At 41.5% G+C, this 24828-nt stretch overlaps 1 protein-coding gene across 1 annotated transcript in view; it reads left to right on the plus strand.

The window, feature by feature from the left end:
• Nucleotides 1-24828, plus strand: part of LOC311224174 (metal transporter CNNM4) — a gene marked incomplete at its 5' end in the record, with an annotated part of 160890 nt that overhangs the window by 68326 nt on the left and 67736 nt on the right. The window contains 3 exons of the mRNA XM_084309047.1: nt 8726-8869; nt 13154-13291; nt 22614-22783. Coding sequence (XP_084165173.1) covers nt 8726-8869; nt 13154-13291; nt 22614-22783 — 452 coding nt within the window. The remainder of the gene's footprint in view (nt 1-8725; nt 8870-13153; nt 13292-22613; nt 22784-24828) is intronic.

A 24828-nucleotide genomic window follows, 5' to 3' on the forward strand; every position in this document is an offset into this window, starting at 1 on the left:
ATTATAGTATAGAATGTATTTAATAAGCAAACGTTTGTCAGCAGGGTTTTTGGGCTGTATTTCATGTAAAAACGTTCACTGTTAGTTTACTTGCTCACGCTAATTAAGGCTAATACTGGCTAACAGAAGCTAGCGCAAGAAACGACGCCGCAAAGTATTGTTTATAGTGCATTTCTTGCCACCTTATAGCATTTGTACATTTGTATGACAGTCTATAATGCTCCCGTGAGGTTTTTCCGGACGTTTTGGTAATGATTTTCACTATAAAATCATATTTCTAAATGACAGGAAGTTGATGAAAACTGTCCGGAATAGCTTTGAGCTAACGATCTTTGCAGATGCATTGCAAGAAACGACGCCGCAAAGTATTGTTTATAGTGCATTTCTTGCCACCTTATAGCATTTGTACATTTGTATGACAGTCTATAATGCTCCCGTGAGGTTTTTCCGGACGTTTTGGTAATGATTTTCACTATAAAATCATATTTCTAAATGACAGGAAGTTGATAAACTGTCCGGAATAGCTTTGAGCTAACGATCTTTGCCGATACATTCCATTCTAAGCGTAACGTTAGTTGTTCAAAACATTACCCGTCTATATAATTTGTTCCTCAACGTTATATAGACGGGTAATGTTTTGTAAACTAACTGCAGCCTGCTACAGTTAGAAGCTAACGTTAGCCAGCAAGCTGCAGCTTGCTACAGTTAGAAGCTAACGTTAGCCAGCAAGCTGCAGCCTGCTACAGTTAGAAGCTAACGTTAGCCAGCAAGCTGCAGCCTGCTACAGTTAGAAGCTAACGTTAGCCAGCAAGCTGTAGCCTGCTACAGTTAGAAGCTAATGTCGAGGAACAAATTATATAGACGGGTAATGTTTTGAACAACTAACGTTACGTTTAGAATGGAATGCATCGGCAAAGATCGTTAGCTCAAAGCTATTCCGGCCAGTTTTCATCAACTTCCTGTCATTTAGAAATATGATTTTATAGTGAAAATCATTACCAAAACGTCCGGAAAAACCTCACGGGAGCATTATAGACTGTCATACAAATGTACAAATGCTATAAGGTGGCAAGAAATGCACTATAAACAATACTTTGCGGCGTCGTTTCTTGCGCTAGCTTCTGTTAGCCAGTATTAGCCTTAATTAGCGTGAGCAAGTAAACTAACAGTGAACGTTTTTACATGAAATACAGCCCAAAAACCCTGCTGACAAACGTTTGCTTATTAAATACATTCTATACTATAATAATACAAACATTTCATTGCCTCTCTGTGACGACAAAGTTGTTTAAATAAGGGGAGAAAAGTAGCTAAAACCAATGTATTTGGATGGGACAGGAAGTACCATTGGCAACCGGAAGTCAGCCGGAAGTTACTACTTTTAGGTTGTGCAGGTGGAGAATTCCAGCAGATTCCCTGCGGCGGGCGGGCCAAGGTTAACCCTTTCACTACCACACTACAGAAGGTTAACCTTTCACTACCACACTACAGAAGGTTAGCCCTTTCACTACCACACTACAGAAGGTTAACCTTTCACTACCACACTACAGAAGGTTAACCCTTTCACTACCACACTACAGAAGGTTAACCTTTCACTACCACACTACAGAAGGTTAACCTTTCACTACCACACTACAGAAGGTTAACCCTTTCACTACCACACTACAGACGGTTAACCCTTTCACTACCACACTACAGAAGGTTAACCTTTCACTACCACACTACAGAAGGTTAGCCCTTTCACTACCACACTACAGAAGGTTAACCTTTCACTACCTCACTACAGAAGGTTAACCCTTTCACTACCACACTACAGAAGGTTAACCTTTCACTACCACACTACAGAAGGTTAACCTTTCACTACCACACTACAGAAGGTTAACCCTTTCACTACCACACTACAGACGGTTAACCCTTTCACTACCACACTACAGAAGGTTAACCTTTCACTACCACACTACAGAAGGTTAACCCTTTCACTACCACACTACAGACGGTTAACCCTTTCACTACCACACTACAGACGGTTAACCCTTTCACTACCACACTACAGAAGGTTAACCTTTCACTACCACACTACAGACGGTTAACCTTTCACTACCACACTACAGAAGGTTAACCCTTTCACTACCACACTACATAAGGTTAACCCTTTCACTACCACACTACAGAAGGTTAACCTTTCACTACCACACTACAGAAGGTTAACCTTTCACTAGCACACTACAGAAGGTTAACCCTTTCTAGGGCTGACCTTCGAAGCTTTTTTTTGCAATCGAAGCTTCGGGGCCGAGCTTCGATTTTAATTCGAAGCTTCGATTAAAAAAAAAAAAAAAAAAATCTTTTTTTATCTTATGTTGTGGGACTTGTACAGCACTTTGGTAAACTTTGTTGTTTTTAAATGTGCTCTATAAATAAAGTGGATTGTTCACACACACACACACACACAAATCGAAGTAAAAACTAAAAATTAAAAATTAAAATCGAAAAGCGAGAGACTAAATCTGTTGTTGTTAGCTTACATGCTAACGTGAATGGGATCGACCATAGCATTGCGGCTAGGCTAGCTACCATAGCAGTACAGCAGCTAGTTGAATGGATAAACATTATTTAACATTGCAGAATGGGTACAATACAATACGGCTCAATACAAACAGTTGTTAAGGGGGGGTGCAGAGTCATCAACACAATGTACCACCAAGAGCGGAGAGTTTATGTCTCTCAAAAAGCGAGAGACTAAACCTAAAGCTCTTGTTGTTAGCTTACATGCTAACATGAATGGGATCGGCCATAGCATTGCGGCTAGGCTAGCTACCATAGCAGTACAGCAGCTAGTTGAATGGACACACGTTATTTCAATGGCACAAGCTTCGAACAGAAAAAAAAATCGAAGTTAAAAAAAAACCTTTTTTTTTTCTTTTTTTTTTAACTTCGATTTTTTTTTAAATGTTCAAAGCTTGTGCCATCGAACGAAACTTCGAAGCTTCGAAGTATTTAAGACAGCCCTAACCCTTTCACTACCACACTACAGAAGGTTAACCTTTCACTACCACACTACAGAAGGTTAACCTTTCACTACCACACTACAGAAGGTTAACCCTTTCACTACCACACTACAGACGGTTAACCTTTCACTACCACACTACAGATGGTTAACCTTTCACTACCACACTACAGACGGTTAACCTTTCACTACCACACTACAGATGGTTAACCTTTCACTACCACACTACAGAAGGTTAACCTTTCACTACCACACTACAGACAGTTAACCTTTCACTACCACATTACAGATGGTTAACCTTTCACTACCACACTACAGAAGGTTAACCTTTCACTACCACACTACAGACAGTTAACCTTTCACTACCACACTACAGAAGGTTAACCTTTCACTACCACACTACAGACAGTTAACCTTTCACTACCACACTACAGAAGGTTAACCTTTCACTACCACACTACAGAAGGTTAACCGTTCACTACCACACTACAGACAGTTAACCTTTCACTACCACACTACAGACAGTTAACCTTTCACTACCACACTACAGACAGTTAACCTTTCACTACCACACTACAGAAGGTTAACCTTTCACTACCACACTACAGAAGGTTAACCGTTCACTACCACACTACAGAAGGTTAACCTTTCACTACCACACTACAGAAGGTTAACCTTTCACTACCACACTACAGACGGTTAACCTTTCACTACCACACTACAGAAGGTTAACCTTTCACTACCACACTACAGACGGTTAACCGTTCACTACCACACTACAGAAGGTTAACCTTTCACTACCACACTACAGAAGGTTAACCTTTCACTACCACACTACAGACGGTTAACCGTTCACTACCACACTACAGAAGGTTAACCTTTCACTACCACATTGCAGCGTTTCCGTTAGCCGGTAATTACCGGTATTTGACCGGCAAAATCTGTTGAAGTCCGACATATTTAATCTCTCCGGTCTTAATGTCCGGTGAAAATAATTCCCTGAGTCTAAGCACAATTTGATTATTTGAATTGTATTAAAATAGGCTAAAATTAAATAGCCTATGCGATGAACGAAACTATCATTACATTTGTTTCCTCGTTGCTTCTAATAATGACAACGACGTTGTCAGCGAGAGCTTAGTGCTGGGTGTGCGAACGTTTGTGAAGCTGCAGAGCCATAGCAACAGCAGCACAATGCAGTATTCCAGCAGTACTCCAATTCAGCCATTTTCAGCCAATGTTGGGTGGGGGGCGCTGCTGTGCGGTTCCCAGAAAAGAGCCAATAACAGCTGAATCAGCTGCTCTGCAGCGCCATACTCTTTGCAAATAAGTCGTTGCGAGGTGGAGAGAGTCGTCACGCAAACCACGATAATGTTGCCGTCTCTCTGCTTTCTCAGTTCTTCGCTTGATATAATTAATACAAATGTCCAATATAACGGAATTCGTTAGCTCATAAAAATGTGATTATAACAGACTGCTGTTTAGTGTCGGACCGACTGCCCACATACGCGGTCTATTTTATTTCAAGTCAGCAGCAGCACGGAGTATCGAGGGACTTATTTTATTTGGAATATATTAATGACTGTATACGCAAAAGTAGCCTAGTTTTAAGTAATACTATTATAAATCTACATGCCTTGAGGATGACATTCTTTATATAGCCTGCCTATCAATTGTTTTAAAGCTCAATAAACTATGACCGGAATTAATCTCATTTGTCCGGTAGATTGAAATCTTGCAGGTCACGGAGACCGGCAACAATTTTTTCGAACGGAAACCCTGCCACATTGGTTAACCCTGTCACTACCACTCTACAGAAGGTTAACCTTTCACTACCACATTGGTTAACCCTGTCACTACCACTCTACAGAAGGTTAACCCTTTCACTACCGCACTACATACGGTTAACCCTGTCACTACCACACTACGGACGGTTAACCCTTTCACAACCACACTACAGAAGGTTAACCCTTTCACAACCATACTACATACGGTTAACCCTTTCACTACCACACTACATACGGTTAACCCTGTCACTACCACACTACATACGGTTAACCCTTTCACAATCACACTACAGAATGTTAACCCTTTCACAACCACACTACAGAAGGTTAACCCTTTCACTACCACACTACAGAAGGTTAACCCTTTCACTCCTACACTACAGACAGTTAACCTTTCACTACCACACTACAGAAGGTTAACTTTTCACTACCACACTACAGAAGGTTAACCGTTCACTACCACACTACAGAAGGTTAACCTTTCACTACCACACTACAGAAGGTTAACCTTTCACTACCACACTACAGACGGTTAACCTTTCACTACCACACTACAGAAGGTTAACCTTTCACTACCACACTACAGACGGTTAACCGTTCACTACCACACTACAGAAGGTTAACCTTTCACTACCACACTACAGAAGGTTAACCTTTCACTACCACACTACAGACGGTTAACCGTTCACTACCACACTACAGAAGGTTAACCTTTCACTACCACATTGGTTAACCCTGTCACTACCACTCTACAGAAGGTTAACCTTTCACTACCACATTGGTTAACCCTGTCACTACCACTCTACAGAAGGTTAACCCTTTCACTACCGCACTACATACGGTTAACCCTGTCACTACCACACTACAGACGGTTAACCCTTTCACAACCACACTACAGAAGGTTAACCCTTTCACTACCACACTACATACGGTTAACCCTGTCACTACCACACTACATACGGTTAACCCTTTCACAACCACACTACAGAAGGTTAACCCTTTCACAACCACACTACAGAAGGTTAACCCTTTCACTACCACACTACAGAAGGTTAACCCTTTCACTCCTACACTACAGACGGTTAACCCTGTCACTACCACACTACAGACGGTTAACCAGGGAATAAAATAAGCACCCGCCAAGCGCCAATGGCGTGTAGATTTACTCTTTGGCTGGTAAATTACGGAGGCTACTCGCCACCCTGGCGTGTACAAAAATTGGGAGCCAACTTTCTGAATTTTCATAAAAGAAATAGCTTCTGTGTCAGCAGTCGCTTCTATACGTGACGCGTCTGTGTGTCCGTTCGTAGCATGAGATGAGGGCGCCGCTTACTTCAAAATGTATGCAGTGATGAACGGTCTTTCCCAGTGGAACACAAATTACTTAACGTTACACAGGTCGAGCTATGCACGCTTAGCTTGCCAACGTTAGATAGCAGTGTTTATAAGGAGTCGTCTGCCAACAAATATGTTGTTTCAACAAATGTATTCACAAAATTGATTACCATCCAAACGTTATTGAAGACTCCTGTGACCAGTATGTAAGTACTACATACGTCTCAACTTTTATTAACTATTATTGACCGGAGCAATATGCGCAAATGTTCTACGTTATACTGTATGCGTAAATGTCCGCTTTGTGCCTAAAGTCAAGACTCAACAGTGTGTGTGCACACTGCAACATAACTGCAGTTAGTCGCTTGTTCACCAACCATCTCAACATTTGTATCCTAGACATTTTCAACAAGTCAAAGAAAGACAAATATTAGCTAGCTTAACTAGCGTTAGCTCAGAAGCACAGAACCGGACGACAACAATAATACTTCCGGTCGGGGGGTTTCAAAATAAAAGAGTGAAGTCTAAAACACAGAAACTTTTTATTTATCTTTTTATTTATGAAAACGAAAAAGATCGGTTCCGTCTCTGTGTGGATGTACACACAATTGTCTATACACGCAGAAGCATACTCGTAGTACAATGGTGATCAGAATGCATGTTGCCAACGCAATTTGACGTGATGGTCTCAGGTTGCTACTGGATAGAACAGAATGGTAGCCAACACTTATGATTTGTGATTGATTGGTTAATTGGAAATCTTATTGTTTTTAATAGTGTTTTTGAGAGAGTATTCGAATACTCACGCAGAAACACCAAGGAGTATTCAAAGCCTGTAAAATGGTATTTGGAACAGCCCTACACTAAATATATATGTTTTAATAAATGATCTGCATTTTAAACTAACACTGACTCATTTCTTCAGTCCACTAAAAATTATGCTAATATTCCTTATGTTGTTTATAACATTAATTGAAAATTGGATATGAGAGTATTATATAGTAATAATAACACATGGCGATATACTAAAAAGCGATTTAAAATGTTTGGCTGGTCGTTTTTTTTAAATCTACCAGCCACCTTGGCTGGTAAGCCAAAAAGTTAATTTTGTTCCCTGCGGTTAACCCTTTCACAACCACACTACAGAAGGTTAACCCTGTCACTACCACACTACAGATGGTTAACCCTTTCACAACCACACTATAGACGGTTAACCCGACAATACAGAAGGTTAACCGTCTGTGTTGTCACAGTGAAAGGGTTAACCCTTTGGTAGTGTGGCAGTGAATGGGTTAATAATGCAGCCCTCAGCCCGGGTTACAACGCCACGCTGTTGGCCAACTCCTGGAGACAACAAGAGAGAGCGAGCCTGTATCAACATTTGAACTGTCGATACCACTGATTAAGTACCAGGTTTAAGAGTTCATTAGAGCGTGTGTGTATTCATGTATGTTTGCTTCCAAACACAGGCATGGGTGTGTGTGTGTAGATGTGTGTGTGGTTGGGTGGGTTTATATATATATATGTGTGTGTGGGTGGGTGGGTGGGTGGGTGGGTGGGTGGGTGGTACAGTAACACACATGGCCAAAGTCCAGGCCCAGCCCTTAACTGCGAGGACCCGTAAACATTAACATGCTGTTTGCAGTGCAAGCAGAGGAGTGGCTGGATCACATCTAAAGTTACCAAATAGCTTTTTATCACTTTATGATGATGGAATACACATATAAATCAGTGAGTTTGTTAACCCTTTCACTTACCACACTACAGAAGGTTAACCTTTCACTACCACACTACAGACAGTTAACAGTCTGTAGTGTGGTAGTGAAAGGGTTAACCTTCTGTAGTGTGGTTGGTTGTGAAAGGGTTAACCCTTTGTCGTGTGGCAGTGAAAAGGTGCGTCATCATGACAATTCCACGCTGTGAAGAAGAATAAAAAGGACACCGTGTCGTAGATGCATTGCCCGTGAGCCGCCACTAGGGGCAGATTGGCTAAACCTTGAATGAATAACTGGAGTGGAACGAATGAGTGAGTGACCGAATGAGCGCTTGAGTCAGTGACACTGCCGGGTCAAATACCGGTGGATTTGATAGATTTGTCAGATTTAGGTTTTCCCCCCCCCCCCCCCCCCCCCCCCCCCCCCCATATTATTTGTATGCTGCGTCTGTGCGAAGGTTGTCACATTACCACAATTTTTGCATAATATAAAATGCACCTCACCAAGTATCACTGTACCAAAGAATACCCAAAACGACAACATCTATGAGGTCAGCTGACCCTTTGGTTTATTGAATAGGATTGTGCTATTTAATGAATATACTGATTGACTGACTGATCTAATCTAATTAATCTCTCTGTCTCTGTCTCTCTCTGTCTCTGTCTGTCTGTCTGTCTGTATCTCTCCCTCTCTCTCTCTCTCTGTCTCTGTCTCTCTCTCTCTGTCTCTGTCTGTCTGTCTGTATCTCTCTCTCTCTCTCTCTCTCTGTCTCTGTCTCTGTCTCTCTCTCTCTGTCTCTGTCTCTGTATCTCTGTCTGTATCTCTCTCTCTCTCTCTCTCTCTCTCTCTCTCTCTCTCTCTCTCTCTCTCTCTCTCTCTCACAGGAAAATCCCATCTGGCCATTGTTCAGAAGGTGAACAACGAGGGGGAGGGAGATCCCTTCTACGAGGTGCTGGGATTGGTCACTCTGGAGGATGTGATCGAGGAGATCATCAAATCAGAGATCTTGGATGAGTCTGACCTTTACAGTAAGTCGGCTTGTTATTACAAAGGATGGGTTTCCATTCGCTCTCGATCAGCAGGTAACAAAGTGAACGGATGCATTGATATTAACGGTGAGAGCCAATCGCATCCATCTGTAAAATCGACGATGGAAATTAACATGTGAATATGTTTGAACCCTTTCACTACCACACTACAGAAGGTTAACCCTGGTTATTAAAAATATCCCCTAATGAGTGTATGCCTTGCTCTTCCCATATAGGGAATCTTATAGGGCGTTTTCTCATTAAGAGTGCATTGTTATTGAATATGGGAGTGTGATTATGCCATTTTTGAGGGTTAGGATATTTTTTTTGTGTTTCCCGCCATGTTCTGATTGCATGGGTAATTATGGGGCCAAATTCCCGCTCACAATGCTTGATTGAAAGTTTAGTGTGTGCTATGTCTTTCAGTCTCTGTGGGGCTACTATGTTTTCTTCCAATTCTCTCCAAGATACCAAAGCCTGGGGATCAAACCATATTTTCAATGGTCTTAATGTGAAAGCCTTAAAATATTGTAAAAAATCTGGAACTGCCATGCCACCGTCTGCTTTATTTCTCTGTGCGGTGGATCTTTTTATGCGAGGTGGTTTGTTATTCCAAATAAATTTGTATGTGGAGGATTGTAATCTTTTCCAGTAGCCCTCTGGAGGAGGTAACGGTAGCATTGAGCTGATGAAGTTGATTCTTGGTAATACATCCATCTTAACTATTGATACCCTTGCCTGTACTGAGTTTTTAAGTTTTGCCCACCTGTCCAGGTCGTCTTTGATTTTGTTCTGTATTTTTGTGTAATTGTGCTTCACCGTTTGTCTTATGGTGGGAAATATTTCCACACCCAAGCATCTAAAATGTTTAACCATGGGTATCGCACCTGGGAGGGTTGTGTCTTTTTTTGCACGGATGTTAATAGGAAGGAAAGCCGACTTCGGCCAATTTATTTTAAATCCCGATAAATCACCAAAGTTCTCTATCAACTTGAGTAGATGCGGCAATGTGGTGTTGGGGTTTTGCATGAACAATATTACGTCGTCCGCATATAAACAAATTTTATGTTGTGTGCCCTTGATTACGATTGGTTCTATGTGTTGGGATTGTCTTATATATTGTGCTAAAGGCTCTAATGATAGATCGAATAGTCCGGGACTAAGAGGGCAACCCTGTCTGGCTGAGCGTGATACCGGAAAGATTTCGGAGATGAATGTGCCTGTTGTAATCATGGCCGATGGGTCCTTGTATAGTACTTTAATCATATCAATGAATCCTTTTCCTAACCCCATCCTTTCTAATACTGCCCATAGAAACGACCATTCCAGCCTGTCAAATGCTTTCATAGCATCCAGGGATAGCATCGCCTTAGGTGTGGTGTCCTCTTTGTCTGCATCTAGTACGTGCAGTATTCGCCTTATGTTATCATTGATCAGGCGACCTCTTATGAAGCCAGTTTGGTCCGGATGAACCAAAGACGTCATATGCTTTTGCAATCTGATGGCTAATATCTTAGAGTACAGTTTGACATCGGTTCCGAGGAGGCTTAAAGGTCTGTAACTACCGCACTCAGTGGGGTCTTTGTCTTTTTTGAGAAGGACTGAAATGAGTGCGATATTGTGGTGTTTATGGAAGCTCCCCTCCTTGACTGAGTATAAGATCATATTTAGTAATAAGGGTCCAAATATGTCCCAACAAGAAAGGTACATTTCTGATGGGATACCGTCTTTTCCCGGAGCCTTACCGTTTTTCATTCCGGATATGGCTTCCTTGAGTTCTTCTAATGTGATCGGTGCTTCTAACTGTTTAGCGTCGTCCTCCGAAAGTTTAGGGAGAGTAATTTGATTAAGATATGTGTCTAATTTGTTTTGATCAAAGGTCGTTTCTGAATTATACAAGTCGGAGTAGAATTCTTTGAATGTATCGTTTATTATTTTGGGGTCTGTTACAAGTACTTGTTGTTTTCTAATGGCAGTTATATCTGCAAATTTTGCATTAATTCTTAATCGCATGGCTAATAGGTGACTAGGTTTAGAACCTTGGAAATACTGCTGTTGTCTTGTGCTGCGTATTTGCATTTCCGATTTTTGTCTGTATATTGCTTTGATCTCTGTCTTTAGAATGTTAACTTGATTTTCTAGTCTAGTAGAGTTGTTGTATTTTAAAGAATTAAATAGCGTATAGGGGATAGGGGATATTTTTAATAACCAGGGCTTCTGTAGTTATGGCGAAATATGCACAAAGTTTAACCTCACCGAGTCCACATGGCTTTTTTACATACAGTTACGACTATGTTTGAGGTCTCACGGTGTTCCATTACACATACCAGTTGAACACCACAGATACCACACATTTTTCTATGAAAGAGAAACATTGGGAGGTTTTGTATCAGGTTTTTATTATCAATTACTAACGTCCTCGTATGAAACCCTTCAACTAGACACTGTCTGGAGGAGGGATATACCAGACCTGGAAAATGACTTTGATTGGCAAGGAGCCTGGGCAAATGTCCGACTTACATCAAGGAACCCGGATCATCAACAAATCAATCTGAACTATATTCACAGGACATACTTGACTCCTATAAGACTGTGCAGAATGGGGCTTAAACAAGACTCCAAATGCTCCCAATGTACAAATGGGGACGAAGGGATATTTATGCACATGTATTGGGACTGCCCACCAGTTAAGGCATTCTGGAAAGATGTGTCCCATCAATTATCAAAACTCGTATCTTGGAATATACCTGTACACCCCTCGGTATTACTATTGAATGATGTTTTTGAGTTTGCAGTGAATCCACAGTTAAAGAGATTGGTTTTATCGGGTATCACAGTAGCTAAAAAGCTGATCGCATCACGCTGGTTTCAACCGGAAAAAATGTGCCGGAAAGTTTGGTTTCTTACATATCTCGATGTGATATATCAAGAAATATCTACAGCAAGAATTCTGGGTCTCAATGAATCCAAAATGTCAATGTGGGTAGAAGTGGTGGAGAGAATAAAAGCTAGCTTATAATGGTAGTGTCTGGTTAGGAGTGAGGGATAATGGAGGTACTATCCAAGGAGGGGTCCGGGAGGGGGGGGGGGTTCGAGCTGGAGCATATGTGTGTAGGGTTTTAGAAAATAGGTATTAGGGGTATGTTCTATATAAACATTTATATAATTGTAATTTCGCTGGATATACACTGTATACGGTTAAAATGTTATTATAGACTCTTTTTGTTTTATCTTGTTTCTGTACTTGCATGTAATTTTAACCACCTTGACTGATAGTTTCATTATGCATTATGTGTTGAGTACTGACTTTTAATCATTTTTGTTTTGCAATAATAAAAAAAATATAAAAAAAAAAAAGGTTAACCCTTCACTACCACATTTAATTTACAGCAAATAACCTTTAATTACAGCACTGTTATCAATACACATTTATAAAACGAGGCGTATTTAGCCAAAATATGTTGCCAGAACTTAAATAAAAAAAAATAATAATAGATTTTTAGTTTATTTACTTGAAAATGCGCAACCCCACTGTCACCTACCCACGACCCCACTTTGGGTCGCGAGCCGTAGTTTGAGAACCGCGGGTCTAGTGGTAGTATACTGGCTGCTTGGTCACTATGTAGTCAGTGTTACCGTATCTCTTCGTCTCACTGATTACATTTGCTAATGTTATCTATTGATAACAGCAGGACAAACTGACTGTTTTCATTTGCACTCAAAACGACAGCGTTCATTCATCAATCATCTTATAGCTGGTTGAATAAGACGACATTTACCTGCCAAAAGTTGATCCAATATTGAATTTGGCGAAAAATCCACTTCATGAATTGAAAAGTGAATTGACTAAAAAACCCAGATTCTCTTTCAGGTGATGTGACACCATGTCTGAGTCGTAAGGCTGTTTCCCCAAAGCCTGTTTTTGGGCTTCGAACTTCGTCAGGGTTTTTCGAACAGACGTTCGAACCTTCGTTTTTAATAATAATAAAAAAATTGTTTTAATACTATAATATTAGTGTAGCCTAATCTTTATCTGCAACTGTGAATAAAACCCCCATTGGTTTAAACAGAATGAATAGACGCATACATTTTTTTTAAATAATAAATCAAATGTATTACAAATTAAAATTAATTAATAAAATGTTGATTTAGAATTCGAATGCCAATGTAACGAACGACGGTCCAAACGTTTGAACGTTTGGGCCCAGCCCTACTGAGTTGAATTAAACATTTAAATGATTCTGATTAACTCTTGTGTCTGTGTGTTTATTTGTTTGTCCCCAGCTGATAACCGCAACAGGAAAAAGGTGGCGCCCAACAAGAACAAGAGAGATTTCTCTGCCTTCAAACAGAGTGAGAGTGAATCCAAAGTGAAGATCTCCCCTCAGCTGCTGCTGGCTGCTCACCGCTTCCTGGCCACCGGTAGGGGACACACACACATGCACACACACGCACACACACACACACACACACACACACACACGCACACACGCACACACACTTAACCCTTAAGCCTTTCACTACCACACTACAGAAGGTTAACCTTTCACTACCACACTACAGAAGGTTAACCTTTCACTACCACACTACAGACGGTTAACCTTTCACTACCACACTACAGACGGTTAACCTTTCACTACCACACTACAGACTGTTAACCTTTCACTACCACACTACAGACGGTATAGTGAAAGGGTAAACACTTTGCCGTGTGGCAGTGAAAGGGTTAACCTTCTGTAGTGTGGTAGTGAAAGGTTAACCGTCTGTAGTGTGGTAGTGAAAGGGTTAACCTTCTGTAGTGTGGTAGTGAAAGGGTTAACCTTCTGTAGTGTGGTAGTGAAAGGGTTAACACTTTATTGTGTGTGGCAGTGAAAGGGTTAACCTTCTGTATTGTCACAGTGAAAGGGTTGGGTAGTGTGGTAGTGAAAGGGTTAACGCGATAATCAGCACTTCTGTTTGTGAGAGGACTGGCCAAAATGTTCTCACAACCGAAAATGTCCTCACATTAAAGGTGATTTGTCAAGGATTGGTTCTTAAAAGTATAGTAATACAAGAGACATGCACACCATCTCACCTCTCTCTCTCTCTCTCTCGCACACACACACGCACGCACGCACACACACACACACACACACACACACACACACACACACACACACACACACACACACACACACACACACACACACACACATGTGTGGTGATGTAATTTTGATGTGAATCCTGAAATCCAGACTTCAGAAACTGGAAATATCTGAGCAGTTGTTGCTTCCTTAAAGTTGCTCCCTCAAATCTTAAATCATGATGCATGGAAACACCTTAATCTTATTATTTGACTTTAGTTAAGGTCTTATGCAGAATAATAATACTGTGATTAAAGGGATAGAATATAATTCACGTGTGTTACTTATATAATCAGTTTGTATTAGTGAATATGAGCAAGTCTCTCCTTAACCTTTTCACTACCACACTACCAAAGGGTTAACCCTTTTTTTCACTGCGACAATACAGAATGTTAACCCTTTCACTGCGACAATACAGAATGTTAACCCTTTCACTGCCACATGACATCATCACTAGAGTCTTGTCTCTCGTAAATCCTTACACAACCACACTACAGAAGGTTAGCCCTTTTACTACCACACTACAGAGTGTGGTAGTGAAAGGTTAACCTGTAGTGTGGTAGTGAAATGGTTAACCTTCTGTAGTGTGGTAGTGAAAGGGTTAAGAGAGACGAGTCTCTAGTGATGATGTCATCTAGAGATTCTAGACGAGACCAATACTGGAGCTGATCCATAGTCATTGCAAAACCAAAGGGTTCGAGCTCCTGTCTGTACAAGCTGGCTCACTTAAATCTGTATTTGTTTGTGGCCAACTAGCTGGAGCTAGTAAGAGGAACAGCATGGATTGTGCTGATGAAGGACTCAACGTCATCATTGCTATGTAGCAAATAGGGAGGTGTAGTGGTTACGTCATTACCGTTTTTCGTGTTCCACCCTCTGTCCAACGCAATGTATTTCCCCATTGCCCATTTCTAAATCGTCTCGTTTAGAACAAATAAAGCATTAACATTTGCATGGTGTACCTTTCTGTGCTTATTCATCCACAATCTATAGCTCAACATGAAAATATTCGCAATTAATCATAAAGAAATATCACCAAAAATGCTTAAACAATAATGTTAGTGATAGAAGGGAACTCATTTTGTGCAAAAATGGAAAGCTTTTCAATTTCCATGCGGCAGAATTGTTACAATAGCCGATAATCCATTTTCCCAATGATAAATCCCTATACGGGTGGAACAACCAGTGACGTCAGACTACACCTCCCTATAGGGCTAGGGCAGGGGTCAGCAACCTTTACTATCAAAAGAGCCACTTTTCCCCCCTCCCACAAAATAAAATGCTCAGCACAACCTATTTACCCTTAAAATGAAGATAACGTTTTCTATATCCCCAAGCATACCCCACATTTAGCATAAAACGCCTGACAATTGCATACCCAAAGTAATTTGCGATTTATTATACTTTATACTAGGGCTGTCTTAAATACTTCGAAGCTTCGTTCGATGGGCATGGGATTCGAATATGAAAATAAAATTTGATTATTTCAAAAAAAAATAAAAAAATATATATATATATATATATATATTAAATATATATATATATATATATTTTTTTGTGGCGAAATCAACTCTGCCTCTCTTTATACTTATAGCACACAGTTTGTTAAACAAAAATAAAAATGTTGACTTTTTATTGCTGTTTTTACCTGTTATAACAAAGGAAAACCTCAAACTGATGTGAAGAGGAGAAAAAAGGCTGGCTGTGTAGACCTATTTTTAAATAAAACACAGAAGAGGAGACAAAACACTGGTGTCTGTAGACCGACTTTGAAATAAAACCCTGAACTATTCAGGTATATTTGAGTCTTTCCCTTATTTGTGGAACATTTATAAAATAAAAAGTAGTCTACTTTGAAAAAAGACTACCATGTGTAGACCTACTTTGAAATAAAACACAGAAAAAGAGAAAAAACACTGGCATCTGTAGATCTACTTTGAAATAAAACCCTGAACTATGCTGCTTTATTACATGGCGTTTTCACATTCGCCGAAATGCTTGCTTGTGATTGGTCAATAGCGCTCGTCAGAGGTCCGTTATTACTCGATAACGGACCTCTGCCGAACAATAATGACCGCTGTGCGCAGCTGTTCGCAATCAAGCCCACTGACACACTGCATCAGTGCAGCCAATCAGACACACCTGCCGGCTGCACTGACAGCGGAGTACAGCGTAGCACAGCGGAACAACAACACCATCATCAAATTTGCTGATGACACAGTAGTGGTGGGCCTGATCTCTGCCAACGACGAAAGGGCCTACCTGGAAGCGGTAGAGAACCTGTCACAGTGGTGTCAGGAGAACTGCCTCTCCCTGAACGTCAGCAAAACAAAAGAGATGATTGTGGACTTCAGGAGGTCGGGGGTCAAGGACTACAGCCCCCTCAGCATCGACGGGGCACCGGTTGAGAGAGTGAACAGTTTCAAGTACCTCGGAGCCCACATATCCGAGGACTTGACATGGACCACACACATTGACAGTGTTGTGAAGAAGGCACGACAACGCCTCTACTTCCTCAGGCGCCTAAGGAAGTTCCAAGTCAGTCAGAAGATCCTTAGGAACTTCTACTCATGTACAATAGAGAGCATCCTGACCGGCAACATCACCTCCTGGTTTGGGAATAGCACTGCACAAGACCGTAGCAGACTACAAAGAGTGACACGTTCAGCCGAACGCACAATTGGAGGGGGGCTTCCCACCCTCCAGAACATTTACAACAAGCGGTGCAAGGGGAAGGCTAAGAGAATTATTAAGGACTCGAGCCACCCGAACAACTGCCTCTTTGAACTGCTGCGGTCAGGCAAGCGATACCGGAGTCTTAAGGCGAGCACAGAAAGACTCGGAAGAAGCTTCTATCCCCAGGCCATCAGGCTGCTAAACGAACAATAAACACTATGCAACAACCATCAAATGCACACAGCACACACACCCACACGCACACACTCACTCAAACAAACAACACACTGCAGCACCCACTCTCCACACTTTAGATCACACAAACACACTTTACACTTTATATTTATTGATAAAGGATTTGCACTACAACTCGTACACCTACTGTGAATTGTACCTAAATTGCACCTCGTCCCATTTCTGCCTTGCACTATATAGTATTGTATATTAGTACACTGCACAGTATTGTATATTGTATGGTAACTACGTCTATTCTGCATCGAACATTGTACATATGTCTAAACTGAACACTGTGACCTCATTTTTTTACTTCTAATTTTACTATGTTATTTTATTTCATACTTATCTTGTCTTGCACAGTCTCTGGAGCGTAACAGTAAGAAGCATTTTGTATAAAAGTATTCTGTACTTCTGTATGACAAATATTAAAGAAACTTGAAACTTGTGTGACGATGACGGCGGGAGCGACAGAACAGAACTGCGTCTGCATTTGATCTCGTCTTGTCGATGTAAAATGAATTAGGTATATTGTTAGTAAGTTAGCCATGTAATAAGCGGGGTAATGTATAGCTATACTCGATCATTGTCGCAAAATAATTGACCTTCACTAACGTTTAAAACACCTCGGCGAGGCGCCTCTGTATTTTAAACTCTGTCGGTCAATTATTTTGCGACAATGACCTCGTAGCTATACATTATCCCTTACATATTTGAGTCCTTCCCTTATTTATGGAAAATCTATCAAATTTCGCACCACATATCAGGCATACAGGTAAGCCTGCATTGTTAGTCGTGAAAGCAAATTAATCTGTCCACGCTGAATTAAACCCTCTATTTTCCTCAGACTTTCCTTTTTTTGGATTTATCCATGGTTAGCTACTCAAGATTAGCCACTTGCAGACGGCAGGGAGAGGCGCGGGGTGTGACGTACTGTATATTTTAGTTGATGAAATATTTTTGTTGACTAAATATTTTTGTTTATGAAATATATTTTCATTTCAGTGTCACAGTATGACATCGATCTCCAAAATAATAATAAAAAAAAAAAGTAGGGAGCCGCAGCTGATTGGCTAAAGAGCCGCATGCGGCTCCGGAGCCGCAGGTTGCCGACCCCTGGGCTAGGGTTATAAAATCAGAACTATCCCTTTAATTTCATCTTAATACCGCAGTTTTGTTTACATGCAGGCTTCATTCCTCGAGATGTATTGAGGGAAAGTTGTATGTGAGCAACAGAAACACTAGTTCAAGTTTGTTTATTATTTGTCATAATAAAATACAGAATACTTTATGATGAAATGCTTGTTTCTGTATGAGCCCCTCAGAGTGTGCTACATACAGTAAAAAGAAGTAAGTAAAAAAGTAAGTAAAAAGTAAGTACAGGAATATTCAGTCAATATATACAATACAAAACTTAGGGTAGGGTGCAAATGAGGTATGAATGTAGTGCAAATCTCTTTAATAATAGATAAATATAAAGTGTCTAAAGTGAGTGGTAAGGTGAGTGTTTGTTTAAAGTGAGTGTGTACAGGATGCTATGGTGTGTGCAGTGAGTGTAGATGATGGGTTGTTATATAGTGTCATTGTCATTGAGCATCCTGATGGCCTGGGGATAGAAGCTCCTTCTGAGTCTCTCTGTACCGGCCATGAGACTCCGGTATCGCTTGCCTGACCGCAGCAGTTCAAAGAGGCAGTTGTTTGGGTGACTAGAGTCTTTGATTATTTTCTTAGCCATGGCCCTGCAACGCTTGTTACAAACGTCCTGGAGAGTGGGAAGCCCACCTCCAATCGTGCGTTCGGCTGAACGGGCCACTCTCTGTAGTCTGCTGCGGTCTTGTGCAGTGCTATTCTCAAACCAGGAGGTGATGTTGCCAGTCAGGATGCTCTCTATTGTACATGGGTAGAAGTTCTTAAGGATCTTCTGACTCACTTTGAACTTCCTTAGGCGCCTAAGGAAGTAGAGGCGTTGCCGTGCCTTCTTCACAACACTGTCGATGTGTGTGGTCCATGTCCTCGGATATGTGGACTCCGAGGTAGGGATGCCCCGATCACGTTTTTTGCCACCGATACCGATCACTGATCGCCTTGAGCCATATTGGCCGATACCGATCCGATATCGATCGTTTTTGATAAAAAAAATATATAAGAATTTTTTATTTTATATTTTTTTTATTTTTTTTTATAAAATATATATATTATATAATCATACGTGTAGTTGTATTATCTGCGAGACATCGCCACCACGCAACAAGTCAAAATGCTCGCTATCTGCAAACAGCTCCACTGTCTGTGTGTACTCGAGTAGCCTCCAGCTACGGCCAGGATTCTCCGGAGCTGCAGCTGGACCCTATTGATCACATTCAACATGCCCTCAGCTCGAATACTCATCGAATCAGTGTTATAAGACATTGATATCAGGAGCTATCTGTAGCTACTGCTAGCCGGCTAGATAACGTTAAGACAACGCCTCAGTGAACTATTTAGTTTAATGGGACGTTTCGTTGTGAACAGTGAGCTAACGTGAGCTAACGTGAGCTAACGTGAGCTAACGTGAGCTATCATGCACTACTAGACTTGCTGGAGCATTTGTTGATATCAGGAGCTATCAGTAGCTAGCCGGCTAGATACCGTTAACAATGCCTCATGTATTAAACTAAAAGTGAATAGTTGACTGGGTCATTTTGTAACGATAGCTAACGTTAGCTCACGGAGGTCCTAGACTAGACTAGACCTGTGTTTACATGGGTGCGGGAGGGGCTGGAGGAGGAGGAGGAGGAGCAGCAGACGCCGCAGTTCCGTGTTTCTGAGACAGAACTCAGCGAGTGAGATCTCCGCTAAGAATTGGATCATATTTTTCTATCGGTTTTGACGATCGGCGAAAATAAAGCATTATCACCGATCGCATATTTATACTGCTTATCGGCCGATAACGATCGGTGGCCGATCGATCGGGGCATCCCTACTCCGAGGTACTTGAAACTGTTCACTCTCTCGACCGGTGCCCCATAGATGCTGAGGGGGCTGTAGTCCCTGGCCCCCGACCTCCTAAAGTCCACAATCATCTCTTTAGTTTAGCTGACATTCAGGGAGAGGCTGTTCTCCCGACACCACCACACCAGGTCCTCTACCTCTTCCAGGTAGGCCCTCTCGTCGTTTACAGAGATCAGGCCCACCACGACTGTGTCGTCAGCAAACTTGATAATTGTGTTGTTGTTCCGCTGTGCTACACAGTCATCTGTGTACAGCGAGTAGAGGAGGGGGCTCAGAACACAGCCCTGGGGGGCCCCTGTGTTGAGAGTGATGGATGAGGAGGTGCAGTTGCCTGCTCTCACCACCTGGGGTCTTCCTGTCAAGAAGTCCAAGACCCACTGGCAGAGGTCATAGTTCAAGCCCAGGTCCCTGAGCTTGGCTACGAGTTTGGAGGGGACTATGGTATTGAATGCTGAGCTGTAGTCGATGAATAGCATTATCACATAGTTCCCCTGCCTCTTGTCCAGGGGTGATGCTTCTGTGTGCAGCACATGGGTTATGGCGTCCTCCGTGGACCTGTTGGGGCGATATGCAAATTGCAGGGGGTCCAAGGTGTTGTTCACTAGTTTCTCAAAGCACTTCATGGCTATGGAGGTGAGGGCTACAGGGCGGTAGTCATTGAGGCAAGCGGGCGTGGATTTTTTGGGTACAGGGATAATGGTGGACCGAAAACCGGTTCTAATAGGAACCGGTTCCTAAGTAACATATCCGGAAGTAACATATTTGCATTTCGATTCTTAATTTTTACTTTGTTAATTAATACCCTAGTTACAGTACAGCAACCAAATTAAACTGTATCAAGTCAACTGAAAATGTGAATAGTATGAAAAAAATGTAAATGTTACAAAAAAAATAAATCTCCTGCGAAATAAGCTGTGACCTGTTTTGACCTGCACCTCAAAGAATCGGAAACGAGAATCGTTTAGAACAGGAATCGATATGGATAATCGGAACCGGAATCCAAACGATGCCCAACCCTATACACAACATACATGACATCATGACATTTATGGCATAGGGACATCCATGACATACAGGTATATAGTACTGATTAGGGGTGGGGGGGGGGGGGAAATCGATACGTAGTAGTATCGCAATACTTTGCGTGGCGATACTGTATCGATACATGGACGCCAAGTATCGATATTTAATTATTCATAATTATAATTTTTTTGTATAAGGAAGTTGCATTGTTCATTTCAATACCTGTAATAGTACAGTAGTCCACACACACACACACACACACACACACACACACACACACACACACACACACACACACACACACACACACACACACATGTGCATTCAATTAAGTTGGAATATGACTGTAATACAAACAGTTCAGTTTGTCAGGTATATGCAACACAGATTAGTGTTTACATCTGTCTGCTTGAGAAAATACCATGTTCTGCAATAAAAATGATTGAAGTGAGATGAACAGACTGAACTTTATTTTATTAGATAAAACATGTTGACAAAGTTTTACTTTGCAGTTGAAAAAAGGTAATGAATCGCAATATATCGCAATATTAATATCGCAATACTCGTGGTCGTATCGTGAGGCCTCTGGTGATTCCCACCCTTCAACGGACTATTAATAGATCCAACGCCTTCTAATATACATTTCAGCCAAAACTAACTTAGCATTGCAGATCAGGTCAGTGCATTACATTTACATTTAGTCATTTAGCTGACGCTTTTATCCAAAGCTCTGTACCACAAGTCATCAGGAAGGGCACAACTCTTATCAGCTGAGTAACAATGTTCATCAAAGTGTTGAGTGCTACAGTGTAGGTTAGTATATTAGGACAAGTTCATGACAGTAAGGTTAGTTATGGTTAGATTTTATTTATTTATTTATTATTATTTTTTATTATTTCAGATAATGGTTGAAGAAGTGCGTCTTTAGTCGACGGCGAAAGATTGGATGGGTTTCGGCTGTCCTAACTGGGGTGGGAAGTTCGTTCCACCATTGTGGGGCAAGGACTGAGAATAGGCGGCTTCTCCTTGATGACCCTCCCGGAGCTCGGATAGGAGTGGGTCTGAGGCGGCCAGAAGATGCAGAGCGTAGGGGGTCTTGAGGGTGTGTAGTTAGTCTCTGCTACATCTGGTCCTTTAGTGTTGGCAATTTGGCTTTTAAAAATTGGAACGTTAACCCTTTCACTACCACACTACAGACGGTTAACCGTCTGTAGTGTGGAAGTGAAAGGGTTAACCTTCTGTAGTGTGGTTGTGAAAGGGCTAACCCTTTGTCGTGTGGCAGTGAAAGGGTTAACCTTCTGTATTGTCGCAGTGAAAGGGTTAACCTCCGACCAATACAGAGTACCAAGTTCCAACCTATTACTTTTACTAAACATTATAGTGTAGTTATAGATGATTAGTTTGGGGGTAATTGGACAAAAACTCGCCATTAGAGAGATCCTAACATCTTCCTGTGCGTCAAAAGTGCAGAAAATCTCAATTTCTCTCTCTCTCCCCCCCTCTCTCCCCCCCCCCTCTCTCTCTCTCTCTCTCTCTCTCTCTCTCTCTCCCCTCTCTCTCCCCCTCCTCTCCCTCTCTCTCCCCTCTCACCCCCCCCTCTCTCCCCTCTCCCTCTCTCTCCCCTCCCCCCCGCCCTCTCTCACTCTCTCTCTCTCCCTCTCTATCCCCCTCCCTCTCCCCCCCCCCCCCCCTTCCAGAGGTGAGCTTGTTCAGTCCGTCTCAGATCTCGGACAAGGTTCTGCTGCGGATCCTGCGCCACCCGGAGGTGATCCAGGAGATCAAGTTCAGCGACAGCGACAAGCGCTCGGCGGCGCACTACGTCTACCAGCGTGGCAAGGCGGTCGACTTCTTCGTCCTCATCCTGCAGGTAGGTGGCGCTGCAGACCTGGGAGCGGCTGGGGGCGTCCACACTACAGAAGGTTAACCCTTTCACTACCACACTACAGACGGTTAACCTTTCACTAGCACACTACAGAAGGTTAACCCTTTCACTACCACACTACAGACGGTTAACCTTTCACTACCACACTACAGAAGGTTAACCCTTTCACTACCACACTACAGACGGTTAACCCTTTCACTACCACACTACAGAAGGTTAACCCTTTCACTACCACACTACAGAAGGTTAACCCTTTCACTACCACACTACAGATGGTTAACCTTTCACTAGCACACTACAGTAGGTTAACCCTTTCACTACCACACTACAGACGGTTAACCTTTCACTACCACACTACAGAAGGTTAACCCTTTCACTACCACACTACAGAAGGTTAACCCTTTCACTAGCACACTACAGATGGTTAACCCTTTCACTACCACACTACAGAAGGTTAACCTTTCACTACCACACTACAGAAGGTTAACCTTTCACTACCACACTACAGAAGGTTAACCTTTCACTACCACACTACAGAAGGTTAACCTTTCACTACCACACTACAGAAGGTTAACCTTTCACTACTACACTACAGACGGTTAACCTTTCACTACCACACTACAGACGGTTAACCCTTTCACTACCACACTACAGACAGTTAACCTTTCACTACCACACTACATATGGTTAACCCTTTCACTACCACACTACAGACAGTTAACCCTTTCACTACCACACTACAGACGGTTAACCCTTTCACTACCACACTACATAAGGTTAACCCTTTCACTGCCACACTACAGAAGGTTAACCCTTTCACTACCACACTACAGAAGGTTAACCCTTTCACTGCCACACTACAGATGCTCTCCCCGACTACCTGAGAGCACCACAGACTGTGGATGTTTTTAAGAAAGGCCTCAAAACTCACCTTTTTAGTAGAGCCTTCTGTTGACTTTTTATCAAATTTTTAGCTCCACACATTTTATGTTCTTTTACCAATTTCTTTTATCAGTTTTATTTATTCTATGTTTCTCTATGTTACTCTATGTTTTAGTCTTGCCTATTTTTAGGTTCTTTTAACTGTAGCGCTTTGAGAATTGCCCCGCAACTGTAAAGTGCATTACAAATGGAATCTATTATTATTATTATTATTATTATTATTATTATTATTATTATTATTATTATTATTATTATTATTATTATTATTATTATTATTATTATTATTATTATTATTATTATTATTATTATTATTATTATATTATTATTATTATTATTATTATTATTATTATTATTTTATTATTATTATTTTTTTATCAAATTTTTTATTATTATTATTCACATGAAACAAGACAACACATTAAACACAATTACAATACATAGAACTTCACAAGAAAATAACAAAACAATAATAATACAGAATAACAATTTATACAGACAAAGAGAAAAGAAAACCGAGTTCAACCTTCAAAATTTTAAATCCAAGGGGTACTATCTAATAAATGGTCTTTCCCAGTGTTCAGCCCCGATTCCCGGCTGTGTGACCTTATATTAATAAAACGCACATCTCCAATTCACCACAAGGACCACTTTTTGAGAACACAACCCGAAAACAGAGCAATGAACCTTCATGAAAAAACAAAAACCTGTAGAGGTGTTCCATAGACTCACAGAGACCGTGTAAAAGTGACCAAACAGTGAAGAAATAGTTAAATAGCTGCCCCCCCATAAAATCCCCAGCTAAACTCAAGAGGACAAGACAAAAAACAAGACAGACAAAACATTTCCTCCTCCCCCTCCCAAGAGACCCCCGGACTCACCCGAACACGCACCTCAACCCCGCTCAGCCGCACACGGCGGTCCTGACCTTTTTCGGCTGCTGCAAACCACAGGTCAATACCTGCCTGTCCCACCCCAATCACCCGCGCCGTGGATATCTCAAGATAAATCACATCCAATAGTGTTAGGGACCAGTTAATCACTGTAAGCTTCTCAGGCTCCTTCCATCTCATTGCTATTAGCTTATTCGC

Source organism: Notolepis coatsorum (genome assembly GCF_963971535.1).
Source record: "Notolepis coatsorum genome assembly, chromosome: 2".
NCBI classification, from domain to species: domain Eukaryota; kingdom Metazoa; phylum Chordata; class Actinopteri; order Aulopiformes; family Paralepididae; genus Notolepis; species Notolepis coatsorum.